Source organism: Canis aureus, chromosome 18 (assembly GCF_053574225.1).
Source record: "Canis aureus isolate CA01 chromosome 18, VMU_Caureus_v.1.0, whole genome shotgun sequence".
In the NCBI taxonomy this organism is placed as follows: Eukaryota; Metazoa; Chordata; class Mammalia; order Carnivora; family Canidae; genus Canis; species Canis aureus.
In genome coordinates this window covers 24,040,892-24,054,655 of record NC_135628.1, presented here as the reverse complement: position 1 = coordinate 24,054,655, position 13,764 = coordinate 24,040,892, and the positions used below count along the sequence as shown (strand labels likewise).

At 39.3% G+C, this 13,764-nt stretch overlaps 1 protein-coding gene across 5 annotated transcripts in view; it reads right to left on the bottom strand.

Annotated features, from left to right (window-relative positions):
- IGF2BP3 (insulin like growth factor 2 mRNA binding protein 3) overlaps positions 1-13,764 on the bottom strand; it is a 150,821-nt gene that overhangs the window by 5,841 nt on the left and 131,216 nt on the right. For 4 of the 5 annotated variants that reach the window (XM_077856533.1, XM_077856531.1, XM_077856534.1 and 1 more), the window contains one exon: positions 3,346-3,462. The exons of the other annotated variant lie outside the window; for it this stretch is intronic. In XM_077856533.1, coding sequence (XP_077712659.1) covers positions 3,346-3,462 — 117 coding nt within the window. The remainder of the gene's footprint in view (positions 1-3,345; positions 3,463-13,764) is intronic. 5 annotated transcript variants of the gene reach the window in all.

The following is a 13,764-nucleotide window of genomic DNA, read 5'->3' as shown; positions in this document are numbered from 1 at the left end:
CATATCAAGGGAGGATGCCACTTGCAGGTGCCACTGATAAAAATGTTACACACACCAGCCTCACATTTATGCATGACTTACTAAAATGTATTAGAGAAGAGAAAGCCTTCTGGGAGAAAGCTACAGATTGGCAGTGATTAACATGGGTTCATTAGTTTGGGCTCCTGCCATGAACTGTGCATTCACACTGTGGCTGGCCCAGATGTAAACATCCGCATGCCGTCTCAGCTTCTCCTCGCTAGGCTCTAATGAGGTGCTGCCTGGACTTTACGATGGGAGAACAGAAGGCTGCAGAAGCTGAGTTACCTGGCCCATCCATGATCACAGCTAATCCAGCTGGAGGGAGACCCGAATCTGTCTCCACTGCCCATGCTCTTTATCACCCCACCAGTAGTGCTCAAAGTGGATCTCTGGCCTGTCTGCATCAGAACCCCCAAGCTTTCTGAATGTGCAAGAAACTGCTATGTTCACAAATCTAAGACTATTGGAGTATGCTCATTAGAGTAACATAGGAAATAAACATTAATTTAGCAGAAGAAAAGTTACTGGCTTTTCTATTTTTGCAGAATGCATGAAATCACACAAAAAGCTGGGGGAAATGCTGCAGACTGCTGAAGGGAAAGGAAACCATTCTTCCATAGTCGTAAGATTTGGGGCCCCAGCTGGTATGAGTTGTTTTAAAAAGGAAAAAAATTAACTAGACATATGCTGTGCAAGAAGCAAATTCTATTTACAAAATATATTACTATGTAAGAATGAGCAGAAAATATGATAAACACTATCCCAAATTCTGCCATTGAATATGATCACTGTCAGTTACCAATATGGTCTACTAGACCCCTTCCCACATGTTTATAATCAAAGAATGTTTTCATTTTTAATGGAGTCATCTTTTTCTCCCTCTGTCACCTAGAGCCATGCTAATACTATTCCTACTTTATGCTGGGCACACGCTAATTCCGAGTCTAGAAAACAAGCAAATAATTACTTCCCTTTAGTCTAAGCTCTTAGAATTATTCACTGGAAACCCCTAGAACAAAGATACCATTCTTTATCTTTCTGACTAGACTTCTTTTGTCAATACTGGTGAAGGAGGGCTGAGGCTAAGGGCACTTATACACTGAGCTGAAGAGCATAAATCGCTATACCTCTGAAAAGCCTGAAAATACATGCCCTTTGATCAATCAAATCTACTTTTATACAGTTACCTTAAAGAATAAGATTGTAGGTGACAATGTGGCTAAGAGAACTCTGTTCGTCACTGCACTGTTTGTGCAGGATAAGTTAGGAACAGTCTAAATGTCCAATAAGTGAACACAGATAATCAGCAAATAACCAAATATATGCCTATTTAGTACATGAAATTTATGTCTATGTAAATCTAGCAAAAATGTTAAGAGTGGTGGTGTATCTTTCAGATTAGGCATGTTACATGCTTTCTTGGAAACAAACATTTTATACTCTCATTATAAATCCTTCAAGAAGCCTGAAAAGGAGAGAATTGAATACTAAATACTTAGTTCTCGTTCATGAAAGGTTCATTGCAGTTTTTCCAGAGCCAATCTACTAGGTTCTTTTTACATGTGTTAAAGATTTAAGTCTTTGATCAGGAAACCAGCAGGATAGGAAAGCTGGTTCGCCCCTCAATCTTTTAACATCTCTTTAACATCTCTTTTCCATTACCTGTTTGTCTTGGCTGCATTTCCTGTTCATGTATTTTGTTATCTTTTGCTACAATAGAGCATATAAGGACTAGTTCTGTGTTTTGCTTTTTTTATTAACTGTTTAATTTACATACAGTAAAATTCATTCTTTTGGTAACAAATGCATAGGCAAGTAGTAACCACTACCACAGTCAACATAAAAATAGTTCATTCCGCTCCACAATTCTTCCCTATCTCTCTTTGTATTCAAGCCTCTCCTTCTACCTCCAGTTTCCAGCAACCACTGAATTTTTTCTCTATAGAGAAAAATTCCAGAGTTTTTCTACAAATGGATCATAGAGTAGCGGCCTCTTGGTCTGATTTCTTTCCCTTAGCATGTAACATGAGATTCAACCAATTTGTATCAATAGTTTGTTCTTAATATTTTCTGTTTAGATGGACCACAGTTTATCTGTTTGCCAGTTGCTGAATATGTGCTGCTTCCCATTTAGGGACAGCTGGAAATAAAGATGCTATAAACTTTTGAGTTCAACTTTTTTGTGTACTATATATTTTTTAAAGATTTTATGTACTTAGAGATTCATTTATTTGAGAGGGACAGAGTGAAGGGGAGAAGGAAAGCAGCAGATTCTTGGCTAAACACTGAGCCAGACACAGGGCTCAATCCAGGATCCTGAGATCATGACCTGAGCTGAAATCAAGAGTCAGAGGCTCACTGAGCCACCTAGGCACCCCAGTACTATTCTTTTAAAGAAAAATTTTATAAAACATTAACAACGACAAAAAAACCCAGCCCAATAGACTGATGTTTTCCTGAAGAAAACTGCCATTGTATGGAGCCATTATCAATTTGTGCATTTCTTAAAACCCAATGACCTATGTATGTTATTATATTATTTCTCAGCATATCAAAATACAGAGTCTTCAGAGCACACAGTTATCTAGTTGATGGATACCATTAGCTGTCCTCTGGTATTTGTTATTCCACTTTCCATAGTAATAGAATATTTCAATGAACATTTCCCTGTTACTCTTTCTGCTGTGTCTGGCCTCATGATCAGGTTTTTTTTTTTTTTTCCCATTAAAGATTTTATTTATTTGTTCATGAGAGAGACACAGAGGCAATGACACAGGAGAGGGAGAAGCAGCCTCCCTGCAGGGAGCCTGATGCGGGACTCGATCCTGGAACTCCAGGATCACATCTTGAGCCCAAGGCAGATGAATGCTCAACTGCTGAGCTACCCAGGCGTTCCGTGATCAGTTTCTGAGCAATGAAATGGAAATAAAAATATCCTACAGCAGCTAATAAGAAACCTCTGTAAGAGAAAGGTTCTCAATGTCCTCCAACTGGCTGGCTCACAGATTTGTGAAAGCACAGAACAGTGTCATTTGGGATCACGAGGGACCAAGGCCAGGCCTGGGGAGGATGAGCTGGAACAAACGTAAGTCCAGGGACTTGTGGTGGGCAAACCCACCACACTGGCGCCAGACTGCTTACCCCAACTACTTATAAGAATTCAGCGTACTCTGTTGAGGCTGTTGTTTGGGGTTTCCTATCATGGCCTGTGTGACCCCATACACACTGCCACATTCAATTCAAGTTATGAAGTGGCAAAACAACTCTTGTTCCTGTAACTCACTGTCATTAAAGCACCAAGAGCCACAGCTGACAGAACAGTACCTTAATAGAAGCTCCTGCAAAGCGAGAAAGCTGCTTGATGTGCTGCCCCTGCTTGCCGATAATGGCGCCAACAGACAGGGCTGGGATAAACAGATGAACGGTCTCGGTTTCTGATTGCTGTTGGAAAGACAGGACATATATGTGTATTTGGTACAAATCGGGCTATTATCATTGGCCTAGGGAGGGGGCCATTGTCATACAGTAGGAAGATTAGGTCAACAAGAGTTTGTTGCTAAGAATTTACCTGAGGTTGAGAACATCTATTCATCCCAAAAGTATTTGAATTTAAAAGGTCACTTTTCTCTACACAGTTTTCTTCAACTTTAGGATGTCCATGATTTACAGATTTAGAAGGTAAGTCAAAATCATACAGTTTAGATCCTTGACAAGTGAACTTCTGGGCCACACATCAACAAACACGGCTGCATCCAAGGACACCAACTCTGCACCTTATCCATGTAGCTTTTACTTTGTAAACACATACCTGATGAACTCTTCTCAAAGGGAAGAACTCTTGAAGCTCGTTACTTACAACTGAATCATAAAAACCTTACCACCACCATGCAGTACACAACCACACCCAAGCATAGGACAGGATTAGAAGAGAACTCTATCACTTTAGTAGTAAAAAATGCCCTAAGATTCTTTCCCCTACAATTCGCTAATCCTCCCATCTCTGCCCTCCCTTTTCCTCTTAACATGCAAATTGGAAAACACTTTGAAGGCTAACTCCTAAAAGATTTTTCAAAAATGGATTTTATCTGTGTACTTCACTTCTCAACTTCCCACTTGAAGCCAACTATGTCCTTCCTCAGCCATCTCCCTTCAAATGGTCATTCTTATAAGGTTAATGGACACATACTCAAGAGAATACAGTGACTGTGTTCCAAAAAAAAGGTAAAAAAGGCTAATCCAAGATTCAGTGATGTTACTGGCGAGCTACAAGTTCTAAGCAGTATATGTTCATACATTAATACTTGATTACTTTTTTTTTTTTAAAGTAGGCTCTATGCCTACTGAGGAACCCAAACCTAAAACCCTGAGGATCAAGACCTGAGCGGAAATCAAGAGTTGGACGCTTAACCGACTGACCACCCAGGCACCCCAATACTTGCTTTTTTTTTTCAATACTTGCTTTCTAATAACATTAAGAAAAACATGCTTCCAAGAATAAATCAATTCTAAGAAATTTATTCCAAGAAATATTTTTTAAAATATTTTTTATTTCTAAAACTTTTTAAGAGCAATTTTAGGTTCACAGCAAAATTGAGAGGCAGGTACAGATTTCCCATATATGCCAAGAAATATTTTAAGATGAGCCACTAGATGAATACATTAAGTTACATGAGTAAATACACTAACTTATAATGCATTTTTTTTTTTTAAGTACACCTAACAACTAAGATTTATAGAGATATTAAAAGATACATTGTAGTAAGAAATGTACACATTAACTTCTTGGTCAGAAACACTTCACAGAATTCTCTCAAGACTTCTTACATTCCTATTAGGTAGGATACTATAAATTCCATTTTCAAGTACTCAGGTTGGTCCCTCAAGTATCGTAATGTGTTCACAAAGAGCCATGAAATAGTTTCAGTCTAATTTTTAATTCACCAAACTCCCTAAATTGTAAAATCTTGAACAAATACGTCAACAGTTTTGCTTTCAAGTATCCCAGGAACTAGGAAAATCTTTAGAAATATCATTTAAAGCAGTTTCTAAAAATCTCAAACGAAACAGCAGCACTGGGCTCATTATTTATTTATTTATTTATTTAATTTTATTTTTAACAGGATGTGGAAACAAATTTTGTGGTACCTAGTGTTTGTCTACCAAATGACCACCCTTCTTTACACATAACACAAAAATTACCAGGGGCATATTAGCTCCATTGTCTTGCTGTTAAGCCCAGAGTGCAAGCAGAGAGCATGGAGTAGTACTTGGTACCAAGGGGTCTACTGGAGAGATGCCAATCAACAGCAGAAACCCATGTCTGGATGAATTAGCTGTTCCACTTGTCCCTCAACATGCACTTACCAGGTGCTGTCCCACCACAGGACACAGTACTCACACTGGTTGGTAGGAAATTTTTTTTAGTAGTCTTTATAGTGTCCTTCCTCTGAAGCAAAGATTTTTTAAAAAACTAAATTAGTAAATAGAAACACACTGGAACTAACAAAAAGGCTGGCTGGTTTTGTTTTTTTAAAGATTTTATTTACTCATGAGAACACAGAGAGAGAGGCAGAGCCACAGGCAGAGGGAGAAGCAGGCTCCATGCAGGGAGCCTGACGAGGGACTCGATCCCAGGTCTCCAGGATCACGCCCTGGGCTGAAGGCGGCGCTAAACCGCTGAGCCACCCGGGCTGCCCTGGGCTGGTTCTTTAAAGGAAAACCTTTTGTTGCCTATGTACCAGTTAAGAAATTGAAATGAAAAAAAGGGAACTATTAGATAAGATAAATAGATACAACATCTGTAAATCTGAAAATGTCAAAAACTTGTCTAGGAGTTATCAAAAATCAGAAAAATTTACATTGACCCAAACAACTGTAACCTCTATAATCTGCTAATTACGTAAATAAAGTACCAAGCCCACAGAAGTTGGATTCTTCGAGGCAAAATGCTAAGAAGAATGACCAAACCTAGTGGAGAAGATGTGGAAAACTAGGTTAGGACAGGCAGACCCATTTCATGGGGCAGTGGGTGGGGGTTGTGGGAGATGGAGTTAATAAACCAAAAAAATAAATGGGAACATGCTACAAATAACACATTCTACTTTGGTTCTTTAAGGACGCAGCTTGATCTCTCCCCAGCGTCACTCATGTGCCCTCCCCTCAGCCCATTAAACGGTACTCCTCCAGCTAGACTCACCACCAAGGACTTCTCTCCATGCATGTGCATGTGTAATTACCAATTTTCAACTAATTCAGGTAATGCTGCAATCTAACCTTTGCACAAAAAATTACACCCTTGTACAACACTTCTATTACATAAATTCTCAGAAGTAAAACTGCTTGAGCCAAAGATTCCAAACTTCAAAATTATCAAGTTATGCAAAAACTTCTGTCCACACAGAATGGTAGGATTCCAGTCAAGTTATTCCTGGAACACGTGAGTGCTACTGTTGTGTTTAACATGATGGGAGATGGGTGAGAAGCATGCTGAGGTAAAAAATTCAGGTTTAAGAAGGTAACTATGGTCAGGGAGGAGGGGTATACAGGAGCCCTGTGTGGTGAGAATTTGTGAGTTTTTCTCTGTGAGGTACATCACCTCATCTACACCTGACAGCCCATACAACTAACAGAAACTAACATTTCCCTTTTAAAAACGAGAAAATTGAGCCAAAGAGATTAAGTGATTGGTCATATACTGACTAGTGTTGCGGCCAGCATCCAAACCTGGATTTCTCTACCTCTTAAGCCATGTTTATTTGAAAAGGAAAAAAAAAAAAAAAAAGGACATACCCTGCTTCCAACAGGTATGGATATGCTTTATGCTTTATAATACACAGCTGCATAAGTGATTTTTTAAAAAAGATTTATTTATTCATGAGAGACATACAGAGAGAGGCAGAGACACAGGCAGAGAGAGAAGCGGGATCCTCGCAGGGAGCCCAATGTGGGACTTGAACTCAGGACCCTGGGATCGTGCCCTAGGCCAAAGGCAGCCGCTCAACCGCTAAGCCACCCAGGTGTCCCTGCATAAGTGATTCTTAAGAAAGCCTGCCGGGGGCACCTGGGTGGCTCAGTCGGTTATATGGTTAGATGTCTGCCTTCAGCTTATGTTTTGATCCCAGGTTCTTGGGATAGAGCCCAATGTGGGGCTATCTATGCTCAGCAGGGAGTCTGGTTGCTCCTCTCTCTCTCCACTTCACCCACCCCACCCTCCACTGGAGCTTGCACTCTTAAAAAAAAAACAAAAAAAACCCCACTAGAACTCCCTGTTGAGGAGGTACTGCCTTCTCAGTGGTATCACTCCTATCTACCTTGGTATGACTTCCTGAGTCAAAAGAAATTTATTTTGTGTAGTTGGCAAAAATTTAAGCCTTTGATCATCGATGTGCAAAAAATGGCATCAGAGACAGTACATTAAAAATTCTTTATTTTGGGGGCACCTGGGTGGCTCAGTTGGTAGAGTGTCCAATTCAATCTCAGGTCTTGATCTCAGAGTTGTGAGTTCAAGTCCCATGCTAGGCCTAGAGCCTACTTTAAAAAAAAAAAATCTTGATTTTGAAGAAAAGGGCTAACTAAAGGTTAAAAATGATGTAAAGGAGGTCAAAAGGCACAAAATAAGTCATGGAAATGTATAGCTTGATAACTATAGTTAATACTATACTGCATATCTGAAGGTTGCTAAAAGAGGTCTTAAAAGTTTTTATCACAAAAAAAAAAAACCTATGGTAACGATGTTGATTTATTGTGATCATTTTGCAATATATATATGTATCACATCATCATGTTGTACCCCTAAAACCAATGTTATATGTCAACTATACCTCAAAAAAAAAAACCTTACAAAACCTATAAAAAATAGTTTAATTGAATACCACCCCCCCCCCCAAAAATGATGCTCCAACAGAACAAGGGTCCAAAATCAACAGGTTTGTTGTCTCATCTGAACACACCTATTTTATTATGCCTGTTTAAAGTACTTTATGACTTAAGAGTCTCAATGTTTGTTTCAATGTTTGTTTCCACTGTGAGAATAAAATAACCACCTCACAGAGAAGTTGTGAAGAAAAAAGGGATGCCTGGGTGGCTCAGCGGTTGAGCATCTGCCTTCAGCTCAGAGCTGATCCCAAGGTCCTGAGGCCAAGTCTTGCATCGGGTTCCCCACGGGGGGCCTGCTTCTCCCTTTGCCTCTCTCTGGGTCTTTCATGAATAAATAAATAAAAAATCCACTATTCCTTATCTTTGCCTGACAGTTACTTTGGTTTATCTCAAGGTGCTACTTTCAAGATCTACACCAAAGTCTGGTTTCCCCCTTTTTTTCACTAATTTCTGTAACACTGCAACCAAATCTCTAAACATAAACCTCGTGCCCCTATACAAATACTTCTAAGATTTTATATAACAGAAATGCTAGATCAGAGTATTAACATTTCAAATTGACAGATATTCCTAAATTTTCATACAAATAAATTTATCTTATGGTCTACGGATATATTATAGAAAGGGGGAAATTAAAAAAATTTTTTTAAAAGGGGGAAATCATTTTATATTGAACCATGCCTTTCACACTTATGAAAAAGAAAGCAACATAGGATTCGAGGCTCCATGTCAAGTTTTCTATACATGAAAATCATCTGAACTGTGCTCTTCTAAGTCTCATCCTTGATCTGTAACCCACATGTTCCCTCCTATTTCCTGTAAGAGTCAACCTCAAATTCAACTCCAGGAAATATTACTGAGAAAATCACTGAATGCTGTTTCTTCAGCACATGTATGAACAGCTGTAGTACTTTCCTACAACGCAGTGTCCTTGGTGTTTCCCAGGATGTTGTAACACACCGCAGGTCTTAATACAACTGTTGGCTACACGAAGCCTCCTTCATGTCTCTATAAGTGCTCTTAGAACAAATAACACCAGCAGAGGGTTTGGTTTGCCCTGCCAGTCAACTCTGGACTGAGGTGTGTGATAAGGGCCTGTCCTGCACAGCTTGGCCAAGTCTCTTCTGTTCCTATCACCAGTGAAGAACACCAAACGAGTAACATTAGTTCACGTACCATGACTCACAGGCTGCCACCGTGCTCTGTCACGACCATGTTCCATCTATTCCAGGGGACACTTTAAGGTCTTTCTTTTTTAACAACTGAATTGATGCTAACATTCACCATAAATTGTTCTCAATGTTAATGTTAATCTATTTTGTCATTCTGGTCTGTGTGGTAAAACTGATAAATTAATCTTAATTTTTTTTAAGGTAAAGATAGAGTCTAAGTATTTTATCTCACTGAGAACATCTATACCATGCTTTCTTTCTTTTTTTTTTTTTTTTTTTTAAGATTTTATTTATTTACTCATGAGACACAGAGAGAGAGAGAGGCAGGCACACAGGCAGAGGGAGAAGCAGGCTCCATGCAGAGAGCCCGATGAGGGACTCCATCCCGGGTCTCCAGGATCACGCCCTGGGCCGAAGGCAGGCACTAAACCGCTGAGCCACCCAGGCATCCCTATAACCATGTTTTCTTCTGGATAATACACTTTTGTTTTTGGCCTGACAATGATAAAGACCTTTTTAATGATCAGAATAAACCTAATGTGTAACTCGCCCAGATCTGTCCCATTGCATTTTGCCATGACTGTGTGATTATTTGTTTTCTGGGCCTTGTTCCAGAAAGGTTTTAGGCTGCTTAGAAAATACACATAATCTAGAAGTAAAACAAAGGAAGCAAAGAAATAAGAGCATAGGGACCTGAATATAAAAGATGAAGCCAGGAATGTTGTTCTTATATACATTTGGCTGTAAGCTTCCTAGCAGCTAATTTAAAAAAAGAAAATCAGCTGCATAATTGAGTGTGCCTGGAAGAGAAAAACTATCCATTTGCTTAGTAAAAAAAAAAAAAAAAAAAAAAAAAAAAAAAAAAACACTTTTCCCGGGACTGATCCCAGAGAGCAACTTCTCCCTGTCTTCAGAGGACTAATGTTAACAGGCATCATCCTTGGAACAAAAGCCAAGAAGCTTTGCAAGCACAGCGTGGGCATGTGTCTTAGCCTAGAAGATACTGAGACAACTCCGCCAGGAGAAAAGCACAAACCTATTTTGTCACCTCAAAAGCTGAACAAAAGCAAAATAATCTTTCTGACACAGTGATGAAAGGCCATCAACACTTTTTTTTCATTGATTTTTAGGGGTAGGAATGGAATAAAAGTTAACACATCCACTATGAAGATTAAGAACAAATTTATAGGTTGTGTGAGGCTTTGGAAAAGGAGTGGTGGTCAGTAGAGAAGGGCCAAAGGATCAAATCTTAACAGAAAGAAGGTGTAAAGATATGAAAGGATCCGTTTACAGACAGAAAAATGTTCTCTGCTGGGATGAAAACAGGCACAATGGCCTATCAAATATAAAAAGCAGTGTTAGAAGCAAACTAAACATACCAAGAGGTGGTGCTCCACACGGATGGGTAGGGATGTGTACTCCTGGCAACAGGGTCTTAAAATAAAAGTTAACTCATCAGATGTCGAGGCGTGACGAAGACATTTCTGACCATCACCCAATTCCCTCCACGCCAATTTCATATCCACCGAGCATGCACTTTTAAAGGAATTTTTCCTCTGGGAATATAAGGCACCTCACATAATTATCCTATTTGACTAATGGCTCTGTGGCACAAATTACTGTTGTATAGAGTTCTGCATACTATGCCATGCTTCCAGGATTTGTATATGCAGATAATTTTATTTTTACTTAACAAAATTAAGAAGCCAGAACAATGGGTTATGATCAAGCTTTAAAAAACTCATCAGCATTACCCTTGTTACAATTCTTTGCATTTAAGCTAATGTTCACTGCATTACCCTTTACCTTTCTTCCTAAACCTTCAGAGGTGAAGGACAGTCACATGACCCAAGCTGCTTCCCAGTGGATTTCTGCCAGATGCCTATTGGCAAAACTTCCTTTGGACTTCTTGGCAGACTCTATGTTATAGCTTGAAATAACATAAGAACAAAGCTGCTCAACTGAAAGTTTGCATAAGTGGTGAAGTCTGCCAATGAGTAATTCCTAATCATCTATCATGAGGAGATACAAGAATGAGCAAACAGTAAGGTTAAGTGTATTTACTTTGTGGGGAACAGAATCTAAGACATCACAAAGGCACGGAGACTCGCCTGCCAGCCAACAAGACCAGCCTTCAGGAACCTGGAAGGATGCCAGTGTTTCCCTTTGGTTTGTACAAAGATACTCCTGGGGGTTTTTGTTTTGTTTTGTTTGTTTTGTTTTAATGGATTTGGGTCTGGAACCGAAATTAGGTTTACTCAACTCCATGACCTCAACAGAGTATTTAAGTCTAAAAAAAAAAAAACACAGAAAGTTTCTCCCCATAGCTAAGTAACCAAGGCCTCCTAGAGGTAATAAGTGTATACAGTAAGTTATTTACTCAATTTTTTTACTGACAAAAGAGCTGTACCTATAGTAAGAAATCCTAAGAAGTAAGGCTAAGAGAACTGATCTAAAAATCCCTTTCAACTCATAATTTTGTTTCTTAAAGAGCACCTTGAACTAGCTAAAACCTAAGAAGATGTTCACCTTTCTTGCTTCTTCGAGTAACAGAAAGTCAGCAATTTTAAGATCATGCTATTGTTCTGGAGACTTCTGGGAAGATTCCAAAGACACTATCACAATTACGAAGACAACAGCACTTGAGCTAACTTCTGCCAACCCAAACGCCAGGAAATAACATTCAGCTACGGATGCTCTTCTGTGCTATGCCAAGTTCAGCTCTTGCTTTGTTCAGGAGCTGCCAATTGCCTCTTCCCTACTGTTCAAGCATTTTTGAAAGGAGCATTTCTTGTCATTTCTAAACTCAAAGTTTGCCAATTAAGTACTGCATGAGCCAGCTGCTAGGCAGGAACTAGAGACTTTTTGTCTGTTGGAAGAACCAACTCTGGCTCTATTAGAAAAAAATCCACCTGGCAGGTTCCAGTTAGAATATATTGTGGGGGGCAAAGGGGGGGGGGTGGTAAGCAAAGTTCTGGAATGGAACAGAAGCAAGAGATTTATCCAAAGTCAAGGTGCATCAATTCTCCCTTCATGTTACAAAGCAGCAGTGAGAAAACATGAGTAGAAAAATGAAACAACTCTAAAAGAAAGAGGAAGCAATACATAAAGAGAGAGTCTTTGAAACATTGAGTCATCAAAACCTCCTTCTTACCAGGCAATATACACTGAAAGTAAAAGAGATCGACTGCTAACCTACAGGCCATCAAGGATAAAGAGTCAATCTTAATAAGTAGCTGACTTCCCTGTGAGAGCTTCTAAGGACCAGCAAGCTTCAAACGGCAGCTGTAGAATACAGGCTGCTCCCGGACATCCTCACGTGCCAAGAGCAAATACCTGCCAACCTATACTCCTCTAACCCAGTTTTTACATAAATGTCATCACAGACCCTCACAGACCTACAATACTAGGTTCCTCAGAAAGAAGAAAGGTGAAGCCAAAGGGAATAAAAGGAATGTAAAAATAAATAGTAAGGGAAAAAAATAATAAAGCTTTGGTAAAGTTAATTATTGCCTTTAAAAACAAGTTTGTTTGTTTCAAAAAGTCAGATCTACTAGGTATGCTTAATGGTATTAGTGATCTGAGTTTAGAAAAAGAACCAACTCTAATAATATATACAGTAAAGGCAAAGCTATTCCAACTAAGTGCCCCACAAAGAAGTTATATACTAGAATAAAACTTGTTACAGAGTTGTTCTCTTAAAATATTATATCAGGAAATTACCTCACAGCTATTTGGAAGTACAGTTCACTCTAACTGGTATCCAGAAACACAATACAATTCTCTGAAAATGATGTTTTCCCTTTGCTTTGATGGGAAAATAATCTGTAGGAGTGGAATCTGAAAGATCGAATTTTCTCCTCCAGAATCAATTTAGATTACTCCAGTTTTTTGCATGGTTTTTGTTTTTGTTTTTGAGAGAACTTAAAAGCTCACCTCCCACTCCACCCCCAGCTCTGAGAGATTCCTTCTACAGGTAAATTTACTAAATCCAGTAGGGCATGTTTAGTCTTCTCTTCAGTTATAGACACTGTTTCCCAGCTTCTTTTGCAGGTAGATATAACTGATGTTATGTGCTGGCAAACATGACTAACCAGTAGAACTATAAAAAGCTATCATCAGGCAGTGTCCTTATATGAAGCAGCTGTTGGATCTTTATCCTTCATCCTTGCTGGCTGGAATCAGACTCAATAGCTGGAGCTTGAGTAGTCAGTCACCCTGGTCTGGGAGACAGCATGATACTTAAACCACTAGGAGCACCTATCCTATATAATAAAGCATAACTACTACCAGCCTTGGACTGTCTACCCTTCATCTCTTCTGAAGAAGGAAAACTCATTTAAACCAATTTTTCTTCCTGTAACACACACTCAAATCTAATCCTGATACACATAGTATGCCAAAATATATTTAGAGGCATGAAAAGAGACATATGGCACCATCCCACAGACGTGTTTAGCCTGGTACTTGCCTCTGGGTTGTAATAAAAGGTGATCCAGAGAAAAGGGGACAAGTTTTTGACCACATTTTTTTTTAAGGGAGTGTGTGCAAGCAGGGCAGGGTTGGGGGGGTAGAGGCCCAAGGGAGAGAGACAATTTTTTTTTAAAAAGATTTTATTTATTTATTCATAGAGACACAGCTAGAGAGAGGCAGAGACACAGGCAGAGGGAGAAGCAGGCACCATGCAGGGAGCCCG